The sequence below is a fragment of the Macrosteles quadrilineatus genome, unplaced genomic scaffold, assembly GCF_028750875.1.
Source record: "Macrosteles quadrilineatus isolate MER2022 unplaced genomic scaffold, UCM_ALF_1.0 Scaffold_8__2_contigs__length_117827958, whole genome shotgun sequence".
Classification (NCBI taxonomy): domain Eukaryota; kingdom Metazoa; phylum Arthropoda; class Insecta; order Hemiptera; family Cicadellidae; genus Macrosteles; species Macrosteles quadrilineatus.
Genome location: NW_026542601.1, coordinates 64,902,357 through 64,926,846, shown reverse-complemented (window position 1 = coordinate 64,926,846; position 24,490 = coordinate 64,902,357). Strand labels below are relative to the sequence as shown.

General features: G+C 35.7%; 1 protein-coding gene across 1 annotated transcript; it reads right to left on the bottom strand.

The window, feature by feature from the left end:
* Positions 1-833: 833 nt before the first annotated feature.
* Positions 834-20,515, bottom strand: LOC128999722 (zinc finger CCHC domain-containing protein 2-like). The gene is made up of 9 exons (XM_054426371.1): positions 19,712-20,515; positions 14,472-14,565; positions 8,708-8,850; positions 7,847-8,011; positions 7,465-7,632; positions 6,684-6,966; positions 5,740-5,896; positions 2,981-3,369; positions 834-1,625 (listed from the first exon to the last, which is right to left on the bottom strand). Exons 1-9 carry the CDS (start codon positions 20,279-20,281, stop codon positions 1,555-1,557), a joined length of 2,040 nt encoding a protein of 679 aa, XP_054282346.1. The 5' UTR covers positions 20,282-20,515; the 3' UTR covers positions 834-1,554.
* Between the last annotated feature and the right edge of the window lie 3,975 nt (positions 20,516-24,490).

Below are 24,490 nucleotides of genomic sequence, written 5' to 3'. Positions count from 1 at the left end.
TGTAACTTGAATGGACTTCGTTTCGTTTAATTTAATTTTCCAATTTTGTAGTCTAATGCAGCCTGTAAGTTTGATGATGCCAAAATATGATCCTGGTTTGATAAAAAAGCAGTGTCATCTGCAAACGTTGCAACTGAAATACCCTTCTTGGTAGATCATAAGTGAACAAAATGTATAAAATAGGACCAAGAACACTGCCTTGCGGTACCCCTGATTCAATTTAATATGTTGACTCCAGACTGTTGACTTACCAACAAGGGTGTGTATTTTAAGATGAGACAGAGGAAAAATAAGATTATAGTTTTTTCTCTAGGACCAGTTAGCTCTATTGGCCATTATTATTTATTATAAGCCCAATGATCAAGTAACTTGCAGATGAGTCAAGTTCCAACCTCCAAGAGACACTTATATCTCAGGATCTAGCCAGCAACCTCACATTTAATTGTATTCGTTGAGCACTAAAACAACATATCTAAACAACTATAAACTGTAAGTTACAGCAACAAAGTCCAAATTAACATGAAATTAGGTTTGCCTTGAAATACCTTGAATATTAGCTGTTTTTGAGGTGAAATTGCCAAGCCCTTGTGTGTTGCCCTTATTTGTTCTCCAAGGCTCTTGACACTACACACCATTGAACCAATATCCTTTAATGACAAAATTATTTACTGTATAGTCTTCTTACAAATAACAGAGGCTTCACACTCACACAACACAAACACAGGGGCAAAATCATACAAATTATAGACACTCATAATCCCCTAAATAAAGATCATTGATAATTGAAGGAAGGAAGTAAGGGATAAATAAATACACAAAAAATAGAGGTTTTCTTTTTATTCAAATATTTTTTATCTTTTTTCCTTTAAAATACACAAAGGTAAAATATTTTTAACTCACACGTTACAACTTAACAAATATATTTTTCATGACTTATTGGTAGTATTTATAGTAAATCTATTTACACAAATGTAACATTAATGGTATTTACAGCAATGAACACAGACAAATCACTACCGTAGTTGTGAAACGCTAGACTCAACAGTAGATGTCACTTAGAGACGATGTGAAGCAAGCGATTAAGTACCGGGATCATCACCGATCTGTCGATAAGGACACTTTCTGAGAGAGCTTCATCGTGTGAGTGTAAATCGGGTTGTTAACTTCAGTAAAATCTGTTCAAGATTAATATTACAGAAAATATTTCAGTATAAATATAAAAACGGTTTTCAATCAATAAAAAGGTATAACAAAATACTTTGAGTCATAAAGGGACGCTATATAGTCGGTGTGACCACCTTAAGACATAAATAAAGTCGGACTAAAAAAATAATAATATCCCGACTACAATAAATAATACGAATCAGCTTCACCTGCCGTGATAAGCGTTAAGACTTTAAATAATTTATACGCTTAGAAAATTATATAAAAGAATGTGCACAGATAAGGCTAATTACACTATTAAAACAAAAAGTAATCATAGAAATAAATAGTTTACGGTGACAATGGCGCTGCGCTGGTGCTGGAAGACGTAACTATAGTAGAGAGGCGAGGTCACTTGTCTTGTGTGGGTGGACACTCGCCAGGCTTGGGATAGTTGTTGGTGTAGTCGATCTTGTATTGACCTGCACATAACACATACACGGTCAGCAACACATAACACATAGCAGAGCACAAGAGAGAGGCTTGTCCTGTGTGGGTGGACACTCGCCAAGCTTGGGATAGTTGTTGGTGTAGTCGATCTTGTATTGACCTGCACATAACACATACACAGTCAGCAACACATAACACATAGCAGAGCACAAGAGAGAGGCTTGTCCTGTGTGGGTGGACACTCGCCAAGCTTGGGATAGTTGTTGGTGTAGTCGATCTTGTATTGACCTGCACATAACACATACACGGTCAGCAACACATAACAGAGCACAAGAGAGAGGCTTGTCCTGTGTGGGTGGACACTCGCCAGGCTTGGGATAGTTGTTGGTGTAGTCGATCTTGTATTGACCTGCACATAACACATACACAGTCAGCAACACATAACACATAGCAGAGCACAAGAGAGAGGCTTGTCCTGTGTGGGTGGACACTCGCCAGGCTTGGGGTAGTTGTTGGTGTAGTCGATCTGGTATTGACCTGCACATAACACATACACGGTCAGCAACACATAACAGAGCACAAGAGAGAGGCTTGTCCTGTGTGGGTGGACACTCGCCAGGCTTGGGATAGTTGTTGGTGTAGTCGATCTGGTATTGACCTGCACATAGCACATACACGGTCAGCAACACATAACACATAGCAGAGCACAAGAGAGAGGCTTGTCCTGTGTGGGTGGACACTCGCCAGGCTTGGGGTAGTTGTTGGTGTAGTCGATCTGGTATTGACCTGCACATAACACATACACGGTCAGCAACACATAACAGAGCACAAGAGAGATGCTTGTCCTGTGTGGGTGGACACTCGCCAGGCTTGGGATAGTTGTTGGTGTAGTCGATCTGGTATTGACCTGCACATAGCACATACACGGTCAGCAACACATAACACATAGCAGAGCACAAGAGAGAGGCTTGTCCTGTGTGGGTGGACACTCGCCAGGCTTGGGATGGTTGTTGGTGTAGTCGATCTTGTATTGACCTGCACATAACACATACACGGTCAGCAACACATAACAAGAGCACAAGAGAGAGGCTTGTCCTGTGTGGGTGGACACTCACCGGCTGGTTGGTTCCTTTATGGACAGATTAGATTAGGTTGTATTATTTCAGTTTTTGTGATTCGTGGAGAACAAAATTCAAAATGTTTGGTATTGGAAGTATTGGAGGAAGTTTGTTTGGGTTAAGTTATGTCAAATTCAAGTAGTTTTGTTAATTTGATTTATCTTATCTGCGGATTATTTTCCTCAAATACTTTGTTGTATATACTTTTTTTATATAATTTAAAATGTCAAGAATGACGATTTGGGTGGTGTGGGATTCATTGAACTCACCCTTGTTGGTAATCTCCTCAATGGTAGCCTCGGGACAGTCCGGGCCGATGTGACTCTGACTGCCACAGTTGTAACAAGAGATCTTAGGCGGAGGGACAAGGGGCGAGAAAGGCATATGCGGCAGCGCAGGCCGTGTGGGCAGGAACTGTGTCGTGGGAGGTGGCGGCAACGGATGGAACAGCATCTCTCCGTTGGGATGATGTAGAGGCAGTCGATGGTAAACGGAGCCCTGCGACGTGAATGACGGGAAGGCGGCTGCATGTACGAACTGATTCTGGGGATACAACGGGGTGGTGAAGGGGAAAGTCACCCCTCCGCCGTTGCCTCCTTCGTTATTGAACACTTTGCGGTCGTCTACCGAGCCATTAGCAGAGTTTGCATCCCTCCGCCTGTGAAAAAATTGAAACGTAAAAACCGTTTATCAATAGCCTAAATACAAATTTGGGATTCTACAAAAAAATTGTTTGAGAACACAGTGGATTTTTTAGTATGTCAAAAAAATTATTTTGTTGTACGGCATGAGCTAAGCATATATTTATTTGCATCAATTACTAATTTTTGAATAAGAATAAAAAAAGTACGTAAGAGTTTTATCATAAGTAAATAAATATGTAAGTAAACCAGCAAGTTACTTAAACAATCATCAGCCTTTATTCACATACATAACATAGAATAGGTATTGTATAAAACATTTATTAAATATTTATGACTTTTTGATATTTCTGCTTTGATAATCAGCTACTCAATGGCTAAAAAGACCTTACCAATCTCAATAAACCAATGCCCCAATTATTCTTTTGCCTGATATTGACAAAGGCACAGTAGCATAGCATTGTCAATAGCAATTATTCTATAAAAAAAGTTTTATTTGTATTATTTTATCTTTATAAGTCCTGATGTTATTTTAACTGAGGTGCACTAATTACTTACTTATTCCTGTGGCCACTCAAATCTGAAGTGATTGTAAGCCTCGCAATAATTTATTTCCGACATGGTCACTTGGTCACTCCATACAATCAAGCCTACTTCAGGAGGTTTCTCATTTGTTACAGTTCTATTACACTAATCATCCCATCCTGGGTCGATTAATCTACTAATTGCATCTTCTTCACAACTTATTTTTCTTTTTGAACTTGTTTAAGGGTCAATAAACAAATCTGCATTGCATCTTCTTCACAACTTTTTTTTCTTTTTGAACTTGTCTAAGGGTCAATAAACAAATCTGCATTGTATCTTCTTGACAACTTATTTTCCTTTTTGAACTTGTCTAAGGGCCAATAAACAAATCTGCATTGCATCTTTTTCACAACTTATTTTTCTTGTTGATCTTCTCTAAGGGTCAATAAACAAATCTGCATTGCATCTTCTTGACAACTTATTTTTCTTTTTTAACTTGTCTAAGGGTCAATAAACAAATCTGCATTGCATCTTCTTTACAACTTCTTTTTCTTTTTGAACTGGTCTAAGGGCCAATAAACTAATCTGCATTGCATCTTCTTCACAACTTCTTTTTCTTTTTGAACTTGTCTAAAGGTCAATAAACAAATCAGCATTGCATCTTCTTCAAAACTTCTTTTTCTTTTTGAACTTGACCTAAGGGTCAATAAACAAATCTGTGAGGGAATTGCTAATTTTTTCATATTTTTAGTCTCAAAAACTCGTAGTTGATAACCTTTCCTTGTTGCAACTCTGATCAGCTGTCAGTGTGTATATTACTTTTCAACTGTTTGTTATTTCAAATATATACTTTTATTTATTAATACTTATCTTTCTCCCAGATTCTTTAAACTATAGTGATTTTAGTATTTTCAATCTAAGAATATGCTTTTGGCTGCCTCTGTGATGTTTTGAATCTTCATCATGTGTTACTTTACATAGATGTCAAATATCAGATGTCATAGTGTCTTCTAGGGGTGAAACCTCCAACAGATTATGAATTTCTACAAGCATGTGATTTAACACCAAATTCTGAGATTTTCAGCAACAGTTAAAATATACCTATAATGTAAATCGGTAGTGATGTATTTAAATGCGTTGCTGAGAAGATTGAATGATATAATTTAGGAGCACAACATACCAATAAGTGATAAAAGAAAGTCAGTTTCACACTACTGTAATAACATTTTTCATACTAAAATCTTAATTTACATCAGCGTGCACCATGTTCCTTTATCTGCATCAGTCGTATTACGAAAACCAGTACACAAGCAGAAATTCCATCTGCTGAACAGACGTACAATCTTTTATATAAGGCTTTTGCACATAATTAGAGTTCAGTATTAATACGTTTCTTATAGGAATCCTCTAACTAATAAAAACATTACATTAAGCTTGTGGCAAGGGTTCTTCAAACTGACTGTTGATCTGCTTTAACTAATTCTTCTAGAGATGCTTCCACTATTTATTTCTTCCAAAACTTGTACAACTACTTTCTACAAATGTCGTCCATAAAAAGTGCAGGAAGTGTGTATTTTTGACGCCTACAAAATCAAAATAAATGTGACGGTGAAAAAAAAAAATATTAGTAGAAAATTATTTTAAGTGTTAAAATACAACTTTAACATACCATTTCTTTCTGGAGTTAGTTTTTTTGGGGCAAAATATGAAATAAACTTGTATGTTAGATTATTGAATGCTATTAACTGGAACTATTTTCATGTTAAAATTAGCTGTGAATAGTTTTCCCAATACCATTAAATTATCAAGATGTAATATCTGTTGAGAAGTTGTTGGCAAAGTGACAACAAATTCAAGTGTACCTATGAGCAGGATTGAGTCCACGGCCCCGAGGCAAGGTCTGTATTCCAGGAGGGTTGGTACGACTGCTGCGGCCAGCTCCTCGTGAACGTCCATGTCCAGCTACTATCCTGTCACTTGTCTCTGGTAACCTCTGCTCCTCCCACACCTCTGCTGGACCTGTATCACATCATACAACTGTTACATCTGGACCTGTGACAACTCAAACAACTGTTACCACTGGACCTGTGACACATACACATCACACATCTGTTTACAAACACTGCTACTGTTACTAAACTGAATACTAGAGACAACAACCAAGTCTATATTTTTCTTATAAAGCTTCTACTTATGTGCACAACCTTCGCTACCTACTGGTAACTCAATGAATAAACGGTTCCCAAAATTCTAGAAAACATTTGGGACAAATACATTCCTGATCCTCAGGTATGATTGGATTTAATCAGTATGAGATATGTTTTAGCTGTAAGAAATTTGCCGCAATCGCAAATGACGATGATGTGTCTGCCATCGTAGGAGATCTGAACGATTTTGTCAGCTTGGTGGATTACAATAGCCCTTGGTATTTGCAATTGAGGAAGGTGTCCACTAATTCGCTACTTTTGCGGGAGAATATGATGATGTCACCGTGAGTTACACTTGTGCCTACGATTACAAGTCCCCGTGAACACAGCAGACAAAATGTTCACGATTTTGTCGGTATGGTTGGTGACAATGATGACATCTCCTAAATCCCAGTAGATGTTCATGTTTTTCCGTTAAGGATGATGTCGCTGTTACAGTAGTAAATACCAACTAGGGCCACAATCACAGATTGATAAAATTTTACACACATTAGACATTAAAAACAGTTTTGCGTCTTTAGTACTATGTTTAACAATTCCACAAAAGAAAACTATTTGAAAATATGTTGAATATAAGCTTAATTGGTTGATATAATTACCTCCTCTCTCTAACGGTGCAGTGGTCAGACTAGGTGTGTCGGGTGGTGAGTGGTCACTAGCAGAGTCACTAGCACTGGAGTTGTGAAGGCTGGCGTCGTTCTCCAGACTCATGCACTTGAGCTGATGTACCAGAGGGAACTTGGCGTGTGGCGCACCACGGTAGCCCACCATGCACGCCAGACACGACGGTGACGTGATACACGGGTAGTAAAACTGCGGCTGAGGCGGCGCAGGGTTGAGTGGGCCGTCCATGCTGTTGTACCTCCGCAACGGTCCAGCGGCCTGTGTACACAAATACAAACACATAATGTAACATACTGAAAAAAAATTACAGAGGAACAACTTCAGCCACTGACCTACAAATAAACTAATATCGGTAAGACCGACAAATAATAGTTTAGTGACAGTCTAAGCACAATTAGCTACTGACCTCTAAAATAGATTGTGGCACTTACGAATTTATCTTTTAATATATAGCTGAGAGTAACTATTAAATAAATAATAAATTTGGTAGCCTAAAAAAACAACCTTATGATAAGATAAATTATGAGTTAAGCTAACTGACCTTCAAACAACCTGTATAATGCTAACTGGATGATACAAAGTGAGATCAATTTCGTATCTGCCTAATGTTACACTGATTTTGATATTTTTATAGAAGCAAAAAAATAGTAGCAGGAGAGTTAAGATTTGATATTATGTTCCGGTTTCAATATTAGAAATTCTGATTTTGACAATTAGTAAAACTACTAAAACTAAAACATGTTAAGTTGAACTTACAGAGACGTCAGCTGCGGGCGCAGGCTCAGGTTCTACGGGAGGTAACTTCTTGCCCGGAAGGTTGTAACCATTGGTAGCTTGAAGCTTGGTCTCCAACGTACGGAACTGGTTGATAGACAGGTTGTTGAACCCTTGCTCTCGTAGTTCCTCATCAGTCAGCCGTCTCAACTGGTGCAACAATTGAGTTATCAACTAACTCTACCTTTAATTGGCTACACTGCATGAGTGAAATGATTTGCGAGATTCTTAAAAAATCGCAATCTTTTGCAAATACAGTACTTAATACTATATTAAATAATGCTACTGTAATTTTTAGCTTGGCCAAAGTAGCCTACCAAGAATCATTCATGTCTTATTGATCTAATGACACACAGATTTGTACCTGTTCCATGGACGTTGGTTTCCCAGCATTAGGCAAGTTGTGTGGCACATCTTTACCCATCTGTTCAACCCTTAGAGGGTCGATGACGGGGGGCGGAGGTCGGTTGAACGACTGAGGCAGAGTCTTCGGTCTCCCTGGTGAGCCCGCTCTACTAGGGGAGTTAGACTGTAACAAGAGAAAACATCAACTATATGTCCCTATATATTGCAAGTTCCCTTTATAAACTTTATATTTCTTGTTTCACAGATATCAATTTTCTGGATCAATACAGAAAATAACTTAAGTTCAGTTTCAATAACCGCAGACTGCAATCAAAGTTCTAGTTCAAGTTTTTACAATTTGTACAACAATGAGAACATAAAACTAATAAAACACTTCATGAAACTGTAACTATATGCGTAAAAATGCTCTAATGGTAGCTAGATTGCAACACACTCAAACTTTCTCCAAAACATCATATTCATATATTTCCTGTTTTGAGGACAAAGAAAAAATAAATAACACAAAAGTATCAACCACTGAAGCAGGACCAAAACTTATATTTCAGAAGCAAAGTCGTACACATATTAAGGACATAAACTCAATCTCTTGAGCGATAGAGGCATAGGCTACTTGCGTTTGTTTTTTTTACAGTTAAATCAAACAAAACACTCTGTTTAACACAAAACCCTAATAAAACAAAGACACTTAAAGTTTATAAAATTAAAAACTAAGGGTATTTAAAAACCTTTTAAGCTTAAATGAACTCTATCACTCAGATTATATAGATTACAATTTGGACACTATATTTCAGTAGTTCCACCTTTATGGTAGACATTTTCATAATATAAAAAAATTGTTTTCCAGTAAATCTCTTCCAACCTGGCAAGGTGAGTTGGTACGACTGACCAAGGGAGATCTTTGATCTGAGGGGGGTGGCTGTAGCACCATGGCAGGGTGGTAACTCATTAAATATGGCGGGAGGAACCCCATCATTGGCTCGGGCATGCTCACAAGCGGATCACCTACAAACATAGAGCAGAAATAGAACAAGGGAGTTGAATAATACAAATTATTTCTTCCTATTAACAGGTAGCATCATCAAGTAATAGTAATAGTCTGCGTGCTTACTATTGCGGCAAGAAATACAATAACTCTAATCTAGGACAGGGAAGTAATAGGTGACAAAATAGTATTATTTCACCTTTTACTTTGTTATGGAACGTTCTTGACTAATTTTGCTAAGTAATAGTATTTCCAATCTCTATTAGAAATGTGTACAAATTTGCAAGATCACAAGGTAGAGCATACAAACAATAAAATCATCACACCCTCAATCCCTTTTTTGAGCGGAGCGAGCAAAGCTCCTTTACATCAACTGTTGTCCATTTTGTCATACACAAACCCCTTATAAATGGCTGAAGCAATTATTTTCAAAATTTCTGGATGGTGATAAATACTATTTGGTGAGTGCCAACATCTATATGGCATTAAAATATTATCCCAGGAATCCACCCTACATGGTCTCAATTAAAGTTTCATTGTAATCCTTATGGAAGCAGTATTTGACACATAAACAAAGGCATGAGATCAGCCGTTATCTTGAATGCAACGCATTTTGAAACAGCCGATAGAATTATATTAACTGTTGATTACGGATATTAAAACCGAAACGGTATGGATCATAAACATGAACAAATGACGTTGCACTAGTTGGAACCTTAAACTATTTAGATTAACATATGGTATGGACAACTTTGATAGTTTCATATAAATAATAATACAAAAAAATGTTTACTTTTGTGCCAATGACGTAATTTTGTTAAGCTTATAATCAATACCGTTTCTGTTCTAATATTCAGGCTGTTAATCATCTTGTTATTTATTATTTAGCATGATTAATTCTTGGTTTTAGTTTGAATATAATTTAGTATTTACTACATGGACTAACCAAATTTATTTTATTTTATTATTAAGTATTTGTAGCAAAATTTTATTAGTTTTACCCTACAAAATAGACAATTTGAAATGCTATAAAAAAAATGTTAAGCCATTTACTTTGCGATTATTGTACAAGAGTACGATACAATTTAACAACACTGCCCAAGGCTTACTTGGAAAAAGTTTATTTAGGAACATATAATAGTGTTGAAATGGTTTGAATGAAAACTATTATTTTAATACTAATCAAGTAAGTATTGATCCAACATAAACCTGTTTAAATTCAAACAACATCATATCTAATTAAATAATAGCTGATATGGTGTGTTCGTAGTTCCCTAAGCTTACTTGGGGAAAGCTTCTTTAATAGTTTTATAGTAGCACTCATATTATCTATGGATTCGTTTGCATGAAAACCACATGCTAATATAAATTACGTGGGATTTCATTCGGACAGAACAGAACTACATGTTTTAACTTAGACAAAATTGTCGGTTTACATAAAATCATTCTTTGATCTACTGTATTACTCGACCATCAAACATACATTTTATTTTTTGAAATCCTTACTTAAATTAAAAATGTTTTTCACCAGTTCTATCTACATTATTCTATATTTTTTGGTCTAAGAACCTTCAGTTAAATAACAGCTTTAGGGTTTTAGCTATTTTAGGACAATGTGTAAATGGCTGGTAAATCAATAGTCAGCCGCAGAAACGGAAACGAAACAAATCCAACCTCCCTCGCCCAAGACCTATTGCAAATAAACAGGATCAGAGTTTTCTACCTAAGTAGCCTACCTGAGTCTGAGAGTAGGGTATTATTATTATTAATTTTGGTTAAGTTAACTTCTTTAGTATGCAATAGTTCAGCTTTAGTCAGGGGTTGCTGTGGAGAAACCAGGGGTTTAAGGAAATAGTTTGCTTGTGTGTTTAAAGAGTTTCCTTTTTATTAAATCCAGCATCTATTTGGACAATCTAACCACATGATATTAAACTGATCTAAAAACTTTTATCTCCTTCCAATCCAAGTAATTCACTAGTCCATAAATTATCAGTCTAAAATTCAGTAGGCCTATTCAATATCAAGGCATTTATTAATTTATTCATATCAATGCAGATATTAGATTTTCAGGTTGTTTATTAAGTTGAACATAGTACAAATTGGTTAATCACAGCTCGTAAATAGATGGCTCAGGATGTTTAGCAAGAGTAAAGCCTTTTTTCCTTTTAATTAAACAGATCCAGCGCTTCCTAAGCCCTCAGTTAAATTAGTCTGACCAGACATTTCTTGAAGTACACCAATACCTAACCACCCATGTGGTAACTTAGGATGAATTTACAAACCTTCGCGGCTAGCCGCAACTTCAGAGACCGCTCCTATTTGAATAAAAGCACCCATTTACGGCAATGCATTTACAAAACCGCGGCGGGGAACCCCTGGCGGGCTGCCACGGTGATTAAAAGGGGCCTTAATCTCATGTTCCTGATTTCATGTAACCCCCAGCCAGCCAGCACCAACCATAACCCACTCAAAAATAAATCATCTCTAACCAGCCCATCGCTACAAAATAATAGTAGGCTATCTTAGTTAAAATTATTTTTTTTTATATGAAATATGCGTACTTGAGAAATCCTTTAAATTTAATGTTTAATAGTAGTCCATACAGTGATGAATTGGTTTGAATGAAAACCATATTATATTAGAGCCTAGTTCCACTGATAGATGTACTATTTTTTAACCCTAGATTTCCAAAGTAACGACCGACAAGCATTTAAAAAAGCTCGGTCTGGACAAATAAGCAAGTCGATAATCATTGTTTAAATATCACAGTTTTAGTAAGGAATGTTCAATGTCATTAAAATTAATTGTCCGTATCAATAAATAGTAGGCCTATTGTATATTATGAAATAATATTGCAGTAGCCTAGATGTAAATTAGTTTATTGAATAGTTTTATCTAATTGTTTGGTTGGTTCAACTCTTTTAGTTTTCAGGGGGTCAGATATAAGGGAGATATATATCTTTTGTGTTTACCTTCTTACACTTACCATTGCAAACAGTAAAACTTTTATGCAGTTATGGTAGAAACCGAAACTATTTTGGTTGGATTCTACTTTACACTATTTATAACTGTATCACTCTCTGTTATCTACAAGTTTGCATACTTCAAGGGTTTTAAGCTTGAAATGTAAATATACAGGTCTCTGAAAATACATATAACTAGGTGAAACCCGTCGAAATGGACGGTTAGGGGCCTCCTCGTTTATATGGTCGTGTGGCTTCATTGGCAACAAATAATGCAAATTAAATAGCAATGTGGCATTTCCGAAGAGAAAAAACATTCTTTAAATTGGCTGTTAAGTAAATATTGACGTTTACATGCATTCTTAATCAACGTATCTTATAAAGGATAATGCAATCTAGTTTAAAAGGAACATGACTTTCTGTCATGACAGTAGCTGCTTAAATAGTATTTACTCTTACAGCCAAAATATCGTGTTACTTTCAATAATGTTACCTACCAATCCAGTTGGCCACGGTCCGTTATATAGGCCACTGCAAATAATTTGTCAAGATAGGTACCATTTTAGGCAAGGTTTTGTGTTTGTATGTTATTAGACACGATAAGAGCACACTGAACATCTTCTGCAGATGAATAACTGTTGGAGAAATATAAGCCGATTCATAAATGTCAAAATGCGAGTTTGAGCATTTTGTAACTATATGAGGAAGTTACATAGTATTTTTTAGGCTGCTGCTCAGTGCACTTTAAGAATATGTTTTTTTTAGAGATAAATTAAATTGTTTGTGTTGCTGAGTAGCGCGCTAGTAAAAATGCACAACCCATTTCGTTAGCCTAATATTCAAAGGCTCTCTAAGAGTTCAAGAAAATAACATTGCAAATACTTTCTTTGGACAATTCAGTAACTAACTCTCAATAAATGTTTGTTGTTTAAAATACAATTTAAAAATTAACAGCTGTTTCATTAAAAAGTACTATCCACATGGCCAAAATGTAAACAAATCTGTGGAGGTATCCTTTAAGGCTTCTGGGGCAGAGCCCTAAGCGAATTTACTTCGTTTTTCTTTTGATAACTCATCTACAGACCAAGACCTTTCTTTGGACACCTCTACCAAGTTTCTACGCCCAGTCGTTCTCTTCAATTACTGGAGACAAATTTTCCAATTAAATATTTAGATTCCCCCATCTTAATCTTATGGGAAAAACCCCAACTTTAATGGAAGATCCAGCCCGAACTAATAAAGATTTCAAAAAAATAAAAACACTTTGCAAAACTACAGATCAGGGCCATTCTTTTGACACTTTAATCATCAAAATCGGTCAAAAAATGAGGGAGGAGTTCTGTTTACAAAAATCGGCTTAGCGTATTATATATATAGATAGATGAGATCACTGTGGATTTTACTTCTATTCACTGGGAACAATATGTAACTGTCTTACTCACTCCAATATTGAAGGTAAAATAACTTAATAATGAAGAATGATGGTAAGGGGCAATGACAATGCCCTGATAACTCCACACGATTTTGTGGACGCCTCAGCGAACGTCAGCCTAGTATTACTGACTCATACATTCGGCTGTAGATATGCGCTAAGAAGAGACTAGGCCTATAGCGTGAATGGTAGACAAACATTCTAACCTCTTCATCATTAGGCCTACACTCTGATACAATTAACATCTTTCTAAATAGAACAAACATTCAAAATCTTAGAGACACATTCTTTTATTAGGACCTAACACCTAACAAACTAACATTAAATAAATAAATCAAGACAAATCAGAAAAAAAATACTTATTCCTCAATACTGGTAATAGGCTACTTTAGGTCTCCATTGATGATGGCCTGGAAAATAGGCATAGGTATGCAATTTGTAGTATAACCTACGAAAGTAAACAGGGTGTCCCATAGGTAAAGAGCCAAACTCTGAGAAATGGTTTTATGAGACAATATAAAGGTCCACTCCACTAACCATAAAGTTTATTTTTATCTTCGTTTTGTTACTTTTTATCGTTCAACATTAAAGTTCATTTGTTAATTTTTTCCCTCTGCCATATTTTTGTAGCAGGCCCAAATTTAAGTTAATTTATGTTTGCTGAAATTAATGCCTGGCATTTTAAAATATAAACTTTTGTACCATATAGCAAATTTTTCTAGAGTAAATCACCATCATTTATTCATTCAACCAGATATCTGCCAAGTAAAGTTAAGTCTGTCCAATTTGAAGATTCAAAATGGCGGCCATTTTACTTTTTGTAGGCTAACTTAGGCTCCCAAAAAATGGCCAATTTTATGAAAAAATGTCAAGAGCACTTTCATATAATTTTTAATTTCCCATCAAAAGACACCTTAATAAAAAAGATGGGATAACTTAATAAATATCACAGCTGATATATGAAGATTTTTAGTTATTTCTTATACAATAAGGTTAAATTAAGGTCGTGCGCTAGTCAGTGTGTCTCATTTTTCTCTTTATTTTGATCTATAAAACCATTTCCCAGATTTTGGCTGAGTACTTAGGGAAACCCTGTGTAGGCTAGACCTTTTAAATCATAGGCCCATATGACTTTTGGATCTAAAAAAAAAAATGGGGCATCTTAATTAACTGCATAACAAGAGTAGGCCTACATCACAAAAAAAGAGTAGAGTTGTTGGCAAACTTAGCCTATGTACCAAATTACCTGTTAGAGCCGCAGGAGTCATGGGTGTAGAGTGACCAGTGTTGCTCTGGGGATGCATCTGGATTTGATCCGGTGAACCACATGGCTGATAAGCCTACAAATGTTCATGGGTAAGTAAATTCCTCAAAATGTTATCTCTAGTGATTAATCTAAGTAGGCTAGGCTATTTAGTTAGAAATACTGAATTTTGTGTAATAATAAACAGGCTATACGAATAGATAAATACGCTCTATTGAGTTAAGACTACAATTACTTAAACAAACTTTTCTGACGATTTACAATACAATTACAGTACACAATATATAACTTCTAGTCCTATAGGCCTATCATGTATCGAACAGCTTACTAGCAGTAAGTTAAACCAACTCTTGTACCTAACAGAGTTTAGCCTATGATGAACAATGTGTAAATTTTTGCAACTTCGCTAGAGGAGACTTTCTGGTCTAGTTGTTTGTGTAGTTCAATAAACTTATGATCAAAGAAAAACGTACCTAGTAGATAAAATGAAGAGTTACAAGTTGTGTACATTCCTCTAAAAACCCAATAGCAAGAATGATAAATAGTGTTTGCAAAGACATCAGCTGATGCTACACCAGCCTCCCACAGAGAAAAGGAATCTATATATTCTGAAGAGTAACCCAGGGTCGGATTTGTCTTTCAGAACGAGTTTGATACGGCTTCGCAGGTGGAGTTTTACAAGGTGGTAGGTTTGAGGATTCCTCCGCTTTAAGTCCAGGTGGCACCAAACGTTTCGTAGGCTCAGGAAAACGATTTTCATCCGCGACAATATAAGACACTATCCGCTTGACCCTGTCAAAAGACACTTAAGTTGTTTGGCCTCTTATAATGATTGTGATTGGCTTGTCATCACGGCACATATGACCTTGTAGGGACCAGCATATGGGGCCTGTTAAGATCTTCTTAAACTATCTTGACGGAGGAAGACAAAATCACAAGTGCTGAGGTTCTTGAAAACAAACGATCCTGTATGTTGTGGCATGATGCGGGTGTAGGTCTTAGGAGATCCATTGGTCATAGTTGTGTGTAGTTCAATAAACTTACGATCAAATGAGTAAGAGAAAAGTATTTTTAATAAAGAGTTAACTATAAGTTGTGTACATTCCTGTAAAATTCCAATAGCGAGAATAAATATTGGTTGCTAAGACATCAGCTGACGCTACACCTTCAAAGCTGAGTTTACCCCCGTAATTAACCCCGGGCGGATTTTTACCCCCTGGCTAGATATATAAATTAGTGAGAATGGTTAAGACTCTTCATTCAATTTTAATTTAATAGTAAACATTTTATTGTTGAGTAGCTATCTTGATTTATTTGTAACATCAACTAAATCAAACAGGTTTTTAATTTTAATTTTGAGATTCGAATATCAGGATTTAATCATTGAAGCCAACAGCCAACTGTTGGTTAGTTAATATGATCAAAATTAAACAGTGAATTTATGTTTAAATAAAGATAAGTTAGGCTATTTAATAATAAAATGTTTACAATTAAATAAAAATAGAAATAAGAAAATCAATCATTCTTAATAATTTCTATATCCGGCTAAGGTGTGAAATTCCGGGGGGTAAAAATCTGGGGGTAAACATCCGGCCCATACATCTTCATTCTTCAGTTGTCTAAACGCTAGTTATATGGACAGGGGTTAAAATTCCGGTTTTTATTGCTAATCTAATTAATCACGCTGTCTATTTTCATTTAGCATACTTCCGAATCCGCGGGGGAAAAATTCCGGCCGCGAACAAACTTTTGAGCGCTCAGGTTACTAAGTCGTAGTGACGGTAGCTTTGCCCAGGGGGTAAAATTTCTGGGGGATAAAATTCCGGTGATCCTAATTTGTTACAAAAATTTAAATAACTTAAAAACTAGTGGATGTTATCTAACTTATAGCTTGTGCATGTTAAAAAAAAATACCCCCGCCGCAGCAAACCTGCAGACTAAGCGAATTTCCATTTGCCTGATTGGATTTACACTAAAATGTCTCCTTAAAAATATCACATTTATCCCTATTTAAATAGAATCAGTTTAAAACACATACTTAGGTTTGCTGCAACAGGGAGGGTAAAAGTGTTTTTTTATGTAAAATGTTAATTGTTAGTAAGAAATAAAAACATGTTCCAAATTTGGGCAAAATATGTTAATAAACAAGCAAACTACAACAGTTTACTTATTCTCCATAAGAATAACATGGAAATTTTAAATTTGCAATTTTTTGGAATTTTCTCCGTAACCATTAGGCGCATTATAACGCTTCAATATACTAAATTATTTGTTTTTTTAAGCTCTACAAAATAGTTTAGAAAGAAATTGCAAAATTTGATGTTTTTTGGGTCAAAAATGGGAAAAACCCAATTTTACCCCATAAAACCCCTCATAAACCCCCGTTCCCATGGTCCGATCATGCTGGTTGGCGAACTCGTTTGAATAAACGTAGGTTTACACGTTTGTACCAAATTTCATCAAAATTGGATCATTTTTGCTTGAGTTATCACGCTAACGGACACATATATATATATAAATATATATATATATGAATTTTCAACGGATGGTGTTTTTGGTCTCTAAGGACCTCAAAACGAAAAAAAAAAAATCGGTCCTGGGTCCAGGTCTTACCATGAGTACTACGGTAAAAGAGATGTTATAGAAAAAAAAATACTATTTTTGTGACTGTTCAAAGTAGCCTCATGGATGGGGCTTCTATGAACATCTAAACTTTAACCTCATATCTACTGTTAAACCTAGGGGCTTCTTTGATATGCCATAAAAAAAGGGGTTTCAATGAACAAATATATACCGTACACAAAATATTAAAAAATATTAGGCTAAATATTAAAATTTTTACTTAGCCTAAGTACAACCTGAAACAACTCGCAAAAAAACTGTAATTTACTCCTCCATTAGTATGATTCTTTAGTTCTTCAAGAGGCCTGGTAATGGTTAAACTTCTTCACTTAATTAAGTTATCGATGAATATTACAGTGAAAAACATTTTTTCAATAACAAAAACTTAAAAACTCCTAATATATTTACAACTAGCAGAGAACCCGTCCTTCGTACGGGGTTGGCATAAAGTACAAAATGCTTAGGTTATATTGCAGTTATACTCAAGTTTTGCGTTTGCAATGGGGGAGGACACAGTTTGATACAATTTGCTTCCTTAAATTTACGTTATACTATAGTATTACATATCTACCATAGCCATAATTTTCTACCACTTCTAAACAATAGAGAAAAATAAATTATAAAAAATTCGCAAAATATCTCAAATCATTCATAAAATTAAAAACATAAACATGCCTGTAAACAATCCTAATTTAACATTTCTCATTGCGTATCACAGTTTTTTGTTGCTGCTTAGTTCAAATTAGCTGTTTTTATAAATGCAAAAAAATATAATAGTGCTGCACCCTGTTGGTAATTCGTATAACTTTGTAATGCTTTTGCATATCATAGAACCAACTTTTTTAATTGAAACACAGCTGACTAAATTCTTTAATTCCCATTAAATATGAATACTCATAAGGTTAACATGGGGAGCTACAGAGCCAGTGGGGCGGAGCCCGAAAGGATTTTTGAGATAAGACTATGCCTATAGCCTATGTTAATCGGGAATGTGAGCTATCATCATGCCAAATTTCAGCCCAATCCGTCCAGTAGTTAAAGCGTGATTGAACTTCAAACAAACAAACACACAAACTTTCACATTTATAATATTAGTAAGATAAGATAAGATATCCTACCTACAGTTTTTACTTTCTTTAATTTCTTTTTCTTTCTTTTACATGATACCTCTACTGTAGTTGCTGAGGTCAGCATCGAAGGTAAATAAACCTGATCCTCGTGAAGACTTTATGATAAGTAAGACTTAGGGCCTATATTAAGATGAAGACTTATGCAGGCTAATAAAACTTATATTCTTAAAGTAAATAAACCAAGGAATTAGAAAATGAATATTAGATGCAGGATATGACATATTTCATGTGTGTTACGCAGAGCCAAAACATTTTTTTTTTACTTTTCGTTCAGAGTAGCCCCATCTGACGGTATGCGATTGCCAATCTGCTTTAACTTGGGCCTACCTACTTAACTTAAAGTGTGATTTTTTCCCAAACTAGGTTATCTTTGTAAACTTAGAAGAAACAACACTCAACTTAAATAACTTAAACAAAATTAGGTCTTCGTCTTTTTAAGCTCCCCACGATAACTTCCAAATCAAAATTGGCTATTTTCATGTTTAGACTTAAACAACAAAATAAGAACCAAAATCTACGAATTTCTTTCATAACTTAGGCTCAATCTAGCCTAAAATCCTACAAGAAGCAAAGAATGAGTTAGGACCTACCAATACCAGTAGGCCTCTACCTTTAGCAGAAGGCCTACTCGTGCAGAAGGATAGGCCTTTTTACCTCGCAGAGGATACGCGTCCAGTAACCGAACATGGATTAGGCGTCCGGCAGTGACGTCACCGGGTTGTGGGGGCCCGGAACACCATTTCCACAACGATACGATTTACAGCCATAGGTGTTTGTGGTGTAGTGGAAAGAGTACTCGGCTGATTTACAAGAGGTAAGTATCTAGATGGAATCCCATCGGTGCGGTGACACTAACTTTAGCCTAACTGTTTGTCCAAGATTTTGCTTATAATGCCATTTCTCCTTAACTGTAGGCCTACATCTTGTTAGAATATGAGGTCTTTAACTTATAATTTTAGGCTATTTTATGAACATAATTTAACCTTCATTTGATTTTTTTCATTATCAGCAAGTTTGGTTAATTTAGGTTATGACGGTAACTGCCAGACGCCTAACTTAGGCTAATCCACGTCTGGTTACCGGACGCAAATCCTCTGCCTACCTAACTAGGCCTAGGCCTACTGATTAACTGTTACCAGTAACTTAGTGGATAAATAGGATCACTTAGGCCTAATTTACTTACGTAGCATTAACCCCATGAAATTAAAAAAGGTAGGCCTAGGCCTAGTCTAACTTAAACAAGCAAAAGAAAACCTAGCTCTATGCAATGGCCCAAGCTAAGGTCATGTAGGGAAAAAGTGATAACGTAGGCCTATTGCTAGTTTCAAAGGACTAAGCTTAGGCATAGGCATAGGCCGGCCCTAACTTACTCAAAGCTAAATTGATTCTAGCCTAACTTTGGGGATTTCAGAAGATTAGTGTTAGGCCTACACTAAGTTAAGCAGTTTTAACAAGAGACGATGAACTTACCTGCATTGAGATCTTGTCAACTTGCTCTAGCCCCGATGATCCTTGCACCGATCTAGTCCGTTTAACACATTGTCTTCGATCATCTTCTTGCTGAAGCTTAGTAAAAACTTCACCTAAGTAGAGTTTTTGCTCAAAAGTAAATGCAGGATGGTTTAAAGCCAAGGTGTATATCAAAAGAAGTTCTTCCAAAACTTCATCATCTGCACTAGATACACCATTAACTTTAATAAGATGGTTCACTTCTTCAATGTTAGAGAGGATTTTATAAAAACCATTAGAGCATGCATAGTTACAAGAATGAAGCAGCGATATGTATAAAGCCAACTTAGTTCGAGCACGCTTATCACTGATACACTGAAAGTCTGGAGAACTTAATTCTGAAGGGTTATTAGCCGAAGTTTCGGTAGTCCTGAGATCATGAAAATCTCGTTTTCCGAGGTCTTCCAGGCATGTGCCTAGGAACCGTAGTTCGAAGGGTAAGCACAAATTAAACAGGTTACACATGACATCTATGCGTGTATGACTTTGTAAACTCTTAAACCACGAAACAACATCTTCCTTGCACACCATTTCCACACATTGATACAATTAACAAGGGAAGGCCTACTTCTTTTTCTTATCAATTAGCAGTAAGGTGTAAGCACACGACACTGCACCTGAGAAATGCCAAATGGGGAAGCTACCAGTTCTACCAACGCAGACTATGAAAACCTACTAAAAATCAATTGTTTAATTTTTCTCATCGCCATTGAATCTCTAAAGAAATTTTTACCAACAGTTTGCACCACTTTTTACTAGTAGATCAGATCAACTGACTCTCATTCCCAATCTCATCCCACACCAGCCCAGCGAGCCAGCTAACAGCTTCAGCTTCAACTTTTCCACTGCCTTTGAAATATCATCGCTTTCTCGGCAAGTAAAGCCGAAATCACATATATAACAAAAACACTAGGGGTACATTGGGCTGTGGGTACAAACAATGCAGTTGTTTGCTTTCAGTATTGAGTGGAGCAAGCATATTAATCTAATACTTTTCCAAAGTAAAAGCTAAATCTTATTTACATAAATGGGATGTATACTAGCAGTAACCAAAGTCAATAGGACCAGGAACTGGTTCACATATATACGAGGTCTACTTGCAGTCAATGGTACATTTGGTTTACGTTAGGATGTATATTTTGCAGTATCCAAATCCAACTAGTGTACCTGCTGCTCGAAATCGAGCAATTTTCAAGTACCGGTATTATACAGAAGTTATTTTAAAACTACAGTAATAACGGTCATAATTTTCAATGAGTTTAAAAGATCCGACTAAATACTTATGTACCTAACTAATTGAAATACTCACGCTATTTAATAGCGCTTTGAAATAATAAACGATTCTGGTAAAAATATTTTCGAATATTTTGGACCCGACCTTATTTTTAGTGTTTTCAACAAATGTTTCCCAACCAAGCAACCAAAACAAGCTTTTCCCAGTAAACATTTCTTGAATTTATTTATTTGATCTGACTTTAGGTAGGTTTACTTTACCACTGTGACAACATGAAGTGTCCATATATTCTTCATGGTTTTTTTTTTACTTCCAAAAACGTTGCTTAGCATAACTGGCAAAAATGATTCATCTCCCCCAAGTGATTGTGTACCTGGATTCCTTACTGTGAGAGGCCTCTCCTCTACTCTTCCCATACGTATAAGATTTCCTATTAATTGTCTCATCCTCCTGTTTTCAATATTTCTCCTTTAAACTCAAGAAATTGTCTGTTCTTCCAACAAAACTGATTGACTGTTTATATTCGTCTATAACCTCCTAAATATTACAAACATCAATATTTACTCCCAAAAAGCTGGCGAGTTACTTTTATATACAGCTGTTTTTGTTTTAAAATTTGATTTCAATGTAAATCTTAAGGGGTAAATGCGACCTTTGAGAGCGTCTCGTGCCCTTAAGGGTAAGAGTTTTTAAATTCTAAAACCTTAATGCAAAACTACGAGTTGAGACTAATTATTTGACACCACGAACGTTAAAATCGATCCAGAAATAACGGAGTTTTGTAAAAAAAAAAAACAAAAAAACAGCCCTCACGTATTAATATAAGAGATCCGAGAGATCCTTATAGCACATGTCTCCATTTTTAGTATAACCAGCTGTTTCAAATATTAGTGTAAATTTCAAAGTACTCACCTTTTCAAATGTAAACAAACATTTTCTCCCTAAGAATAACATGGGAACTTTGAAGGCCACTGATCACCTTAGACATGGTGATCGGTAGCACCACCGCTATAAAACAATTATGACAAAAATATGCCTAGCGTATTAAATTTAAAGATGCTAAATCCAAACGCAATGTTAGGCCTACTCTCTCTGGTTCACGTAATGCAAATGAAATGTCTACTTGCAGTATCCAAGGCAATGGTATATTTTTTTGTTTACATAAATGAAATGGAATGCCTATTTACAGTATCCAGATTCAATGGTTTATCTGGTCCAATTAAATGAGTTTCTACTTGCAGTATCCAAAGTAAATGGTATATTCGATGACAATAATGGAATGCCTTTTGCATTATCTAAATCGTACATCCGGTTCACGACCAATGCGGACCAATGTTGCCACTTTTGGCGATTTTCACGAAATTGAGGTTTTTTTGCGGATTGTGTCTGTTGGAGGATTATAGGGATTTTATCAAATTTATTAGAGATGACAGTTGTGGTTTTCTTGAGTCAGTTAATAATGATGCAAATACTTTTGTTAAGAGTCTTCCTTAGTGGAAGCCATGTTGGATTTCTTCCCCATAAGAACAATGTTAACTTTGGGTCCAAATATCTCATCAGCAAATTGTCATATAATTATGGATAAGAAGTTAAATTTAAGGAATTGCGGTCCTCTAGAGATTGACGTTTTTTATTTCACAATTTTTAATTTTTATAATGAATAATTGATTATTAATTAGCTTAAAATTAAGCTAATTATTGAAAGGAAATGAAAATGGATTTTCGAAATTCAAAAACCTCAGTCACGAGTCTATTATGTTAAAAATACAAATTATAAATTTCAAAGCTATATCTTAACAAATAACGCCGTTACGTGTCCACAAATGATGTAATGTTTAACATTGTTCTTATGGGGAAGAAATCCAACATGGCTTCCACTAAGGAAGACTCTTAACAATTGTTCAAACATTTTGTGGGAATATTGGAACATACAACATTTAATGAACTCTAATCCTTTTCTTATTATCATTTAAGACTCCTTTTGTAAAGTAGAGGCTATTATATATTATTATATAAAACTATGAATGAGGCGTAGGAAGTCAGTGATTAATAGAAAATAGAATAACCTTTTATCTGATGGGGAATCTTATCTTTACAATGCACCAGCATAGCAACGCTGGTGGCGCTGCCTACGAATTGACAGGCAAAGCTCTCTCCAAGTACTCAACGCTTTTTACCATGCGGTTAGCATTCTGGGTTATAGCATAGATAAAACACTCCTCAAGTAGATAAGTCATATATATGGGGCAGTTGAGGCGAACTCGATTGCCCGGCCAAGTTGATGTGTGCCCTGCCGCAGCGCCACTGGTGCCATTTTGGCGCGGCATTCAAATCCAACAATGTCACTATAGCGCACAACGGCTGTTTCTCGATTATAGCCCACCGACGGTGTATTTCTGGTAATGTAGGGTCTCCAGACTCCAAACTAACACGTGTAAGTATAATGTATACATTCTATAAGAGAAAAATAGGATACTAATGTTCTTGTAGCTCGAAATCGAGCAATTGTCAAGTACCGTTATTACAAGAGTAATTTTAAAACTAAATAACGGTCATAATTTTCGATGATTTTAAAAGACTCAACTAAAAGCTTATGTAACTAATGGAAATACTCATGCTGTTATTGTTAAAACACATTCGCATAGGTACATACATACATACATACATTAGCATAGATTCGCTAGTTTTAAAATTATTGAGCTGGTAATTGTTTCTCTTTAATCTAGTAGTGAAGTTTTTAAGTGTCCCGGTGGACCCTTGTAAATTAGTAAATCAAAATAAGGACAGTTTATCCTGGCCATACATTGAAGGGTCCGTATGTGAAGCTGAAGCACTTACCATTTATTGACTTTATTTCACGTGACGACACGCTACCATCCACGCAGCTTCAAAGTATACTTAGCTATTTAAAATGACACAAAAAAACTAAATAAATCTAAACTAGTGTACCTGTTGCTCGAATTCGAGCAATTGCGAAGCATTACAGGCGTTATTTTAAAACGAATAACAGTCATAATTTCCGATGACGTTATAAGAGTCGACTCAAAGATTATGGTTACTCAAGATGTACACAGCAGTTAGATATAATCAAAATTGTTAGTAAATATCTTATCTTTTTTCAAAAGCTGACCTTGTTTTTTAGTGTTTTCTACAAATTTTCCCCACTTGTAGCCGCATAAGGTTGTCTATAATAACGATTATAATTGAAAAAAAAACAAACAATATTTCTTTTTCTTCTACTGTACTAGGTTGTGTTCTATGACTTTCCTGTTTCCATTGTTTGCAAATCGGCTCTTTCAATTATTGCTCAAGAAATGTAGCACAGTGTTAATTCAGTTTTATTTTTAGTTTATCAAATTGTCCAGTATTTCTCACTTTTTTCCATTGTAATTTTTAAAATTACACTAACCAAGTATCATCTACCACAGATGCAATACGCCAAAGAATATCGTCTACGTGTAATCTCCAAGAAGTGGTAAAAAAGGCAGAAACCAACCCATTCAATA

Excerpts from the sequence above, each read along its gene's own strand:
- LOC128999722 (XM_054426371.1), bottom strand. The coding sequence starts at position 20,281 with ATGGTGTGCAAGGAAGATGTTGTTTCGTGGTTTAAGAGTTTACAAAGT. Across the intron at positions 7,633-7,846 it reads AACCAACGTCCATGGAACAG|TTGAGACGGCTGACTGATGA; the intron begins GTACAAATCTGT and ends TTGTTGCACCAG. Across the intron at positions 6,967-7,464 it reads CGCCCGCAGCTGACGTCTCT|GCCGCTGGACCGTTGCGGAG; the intron begins GTAAGTTCAACT and ends TTGTGTACACAG.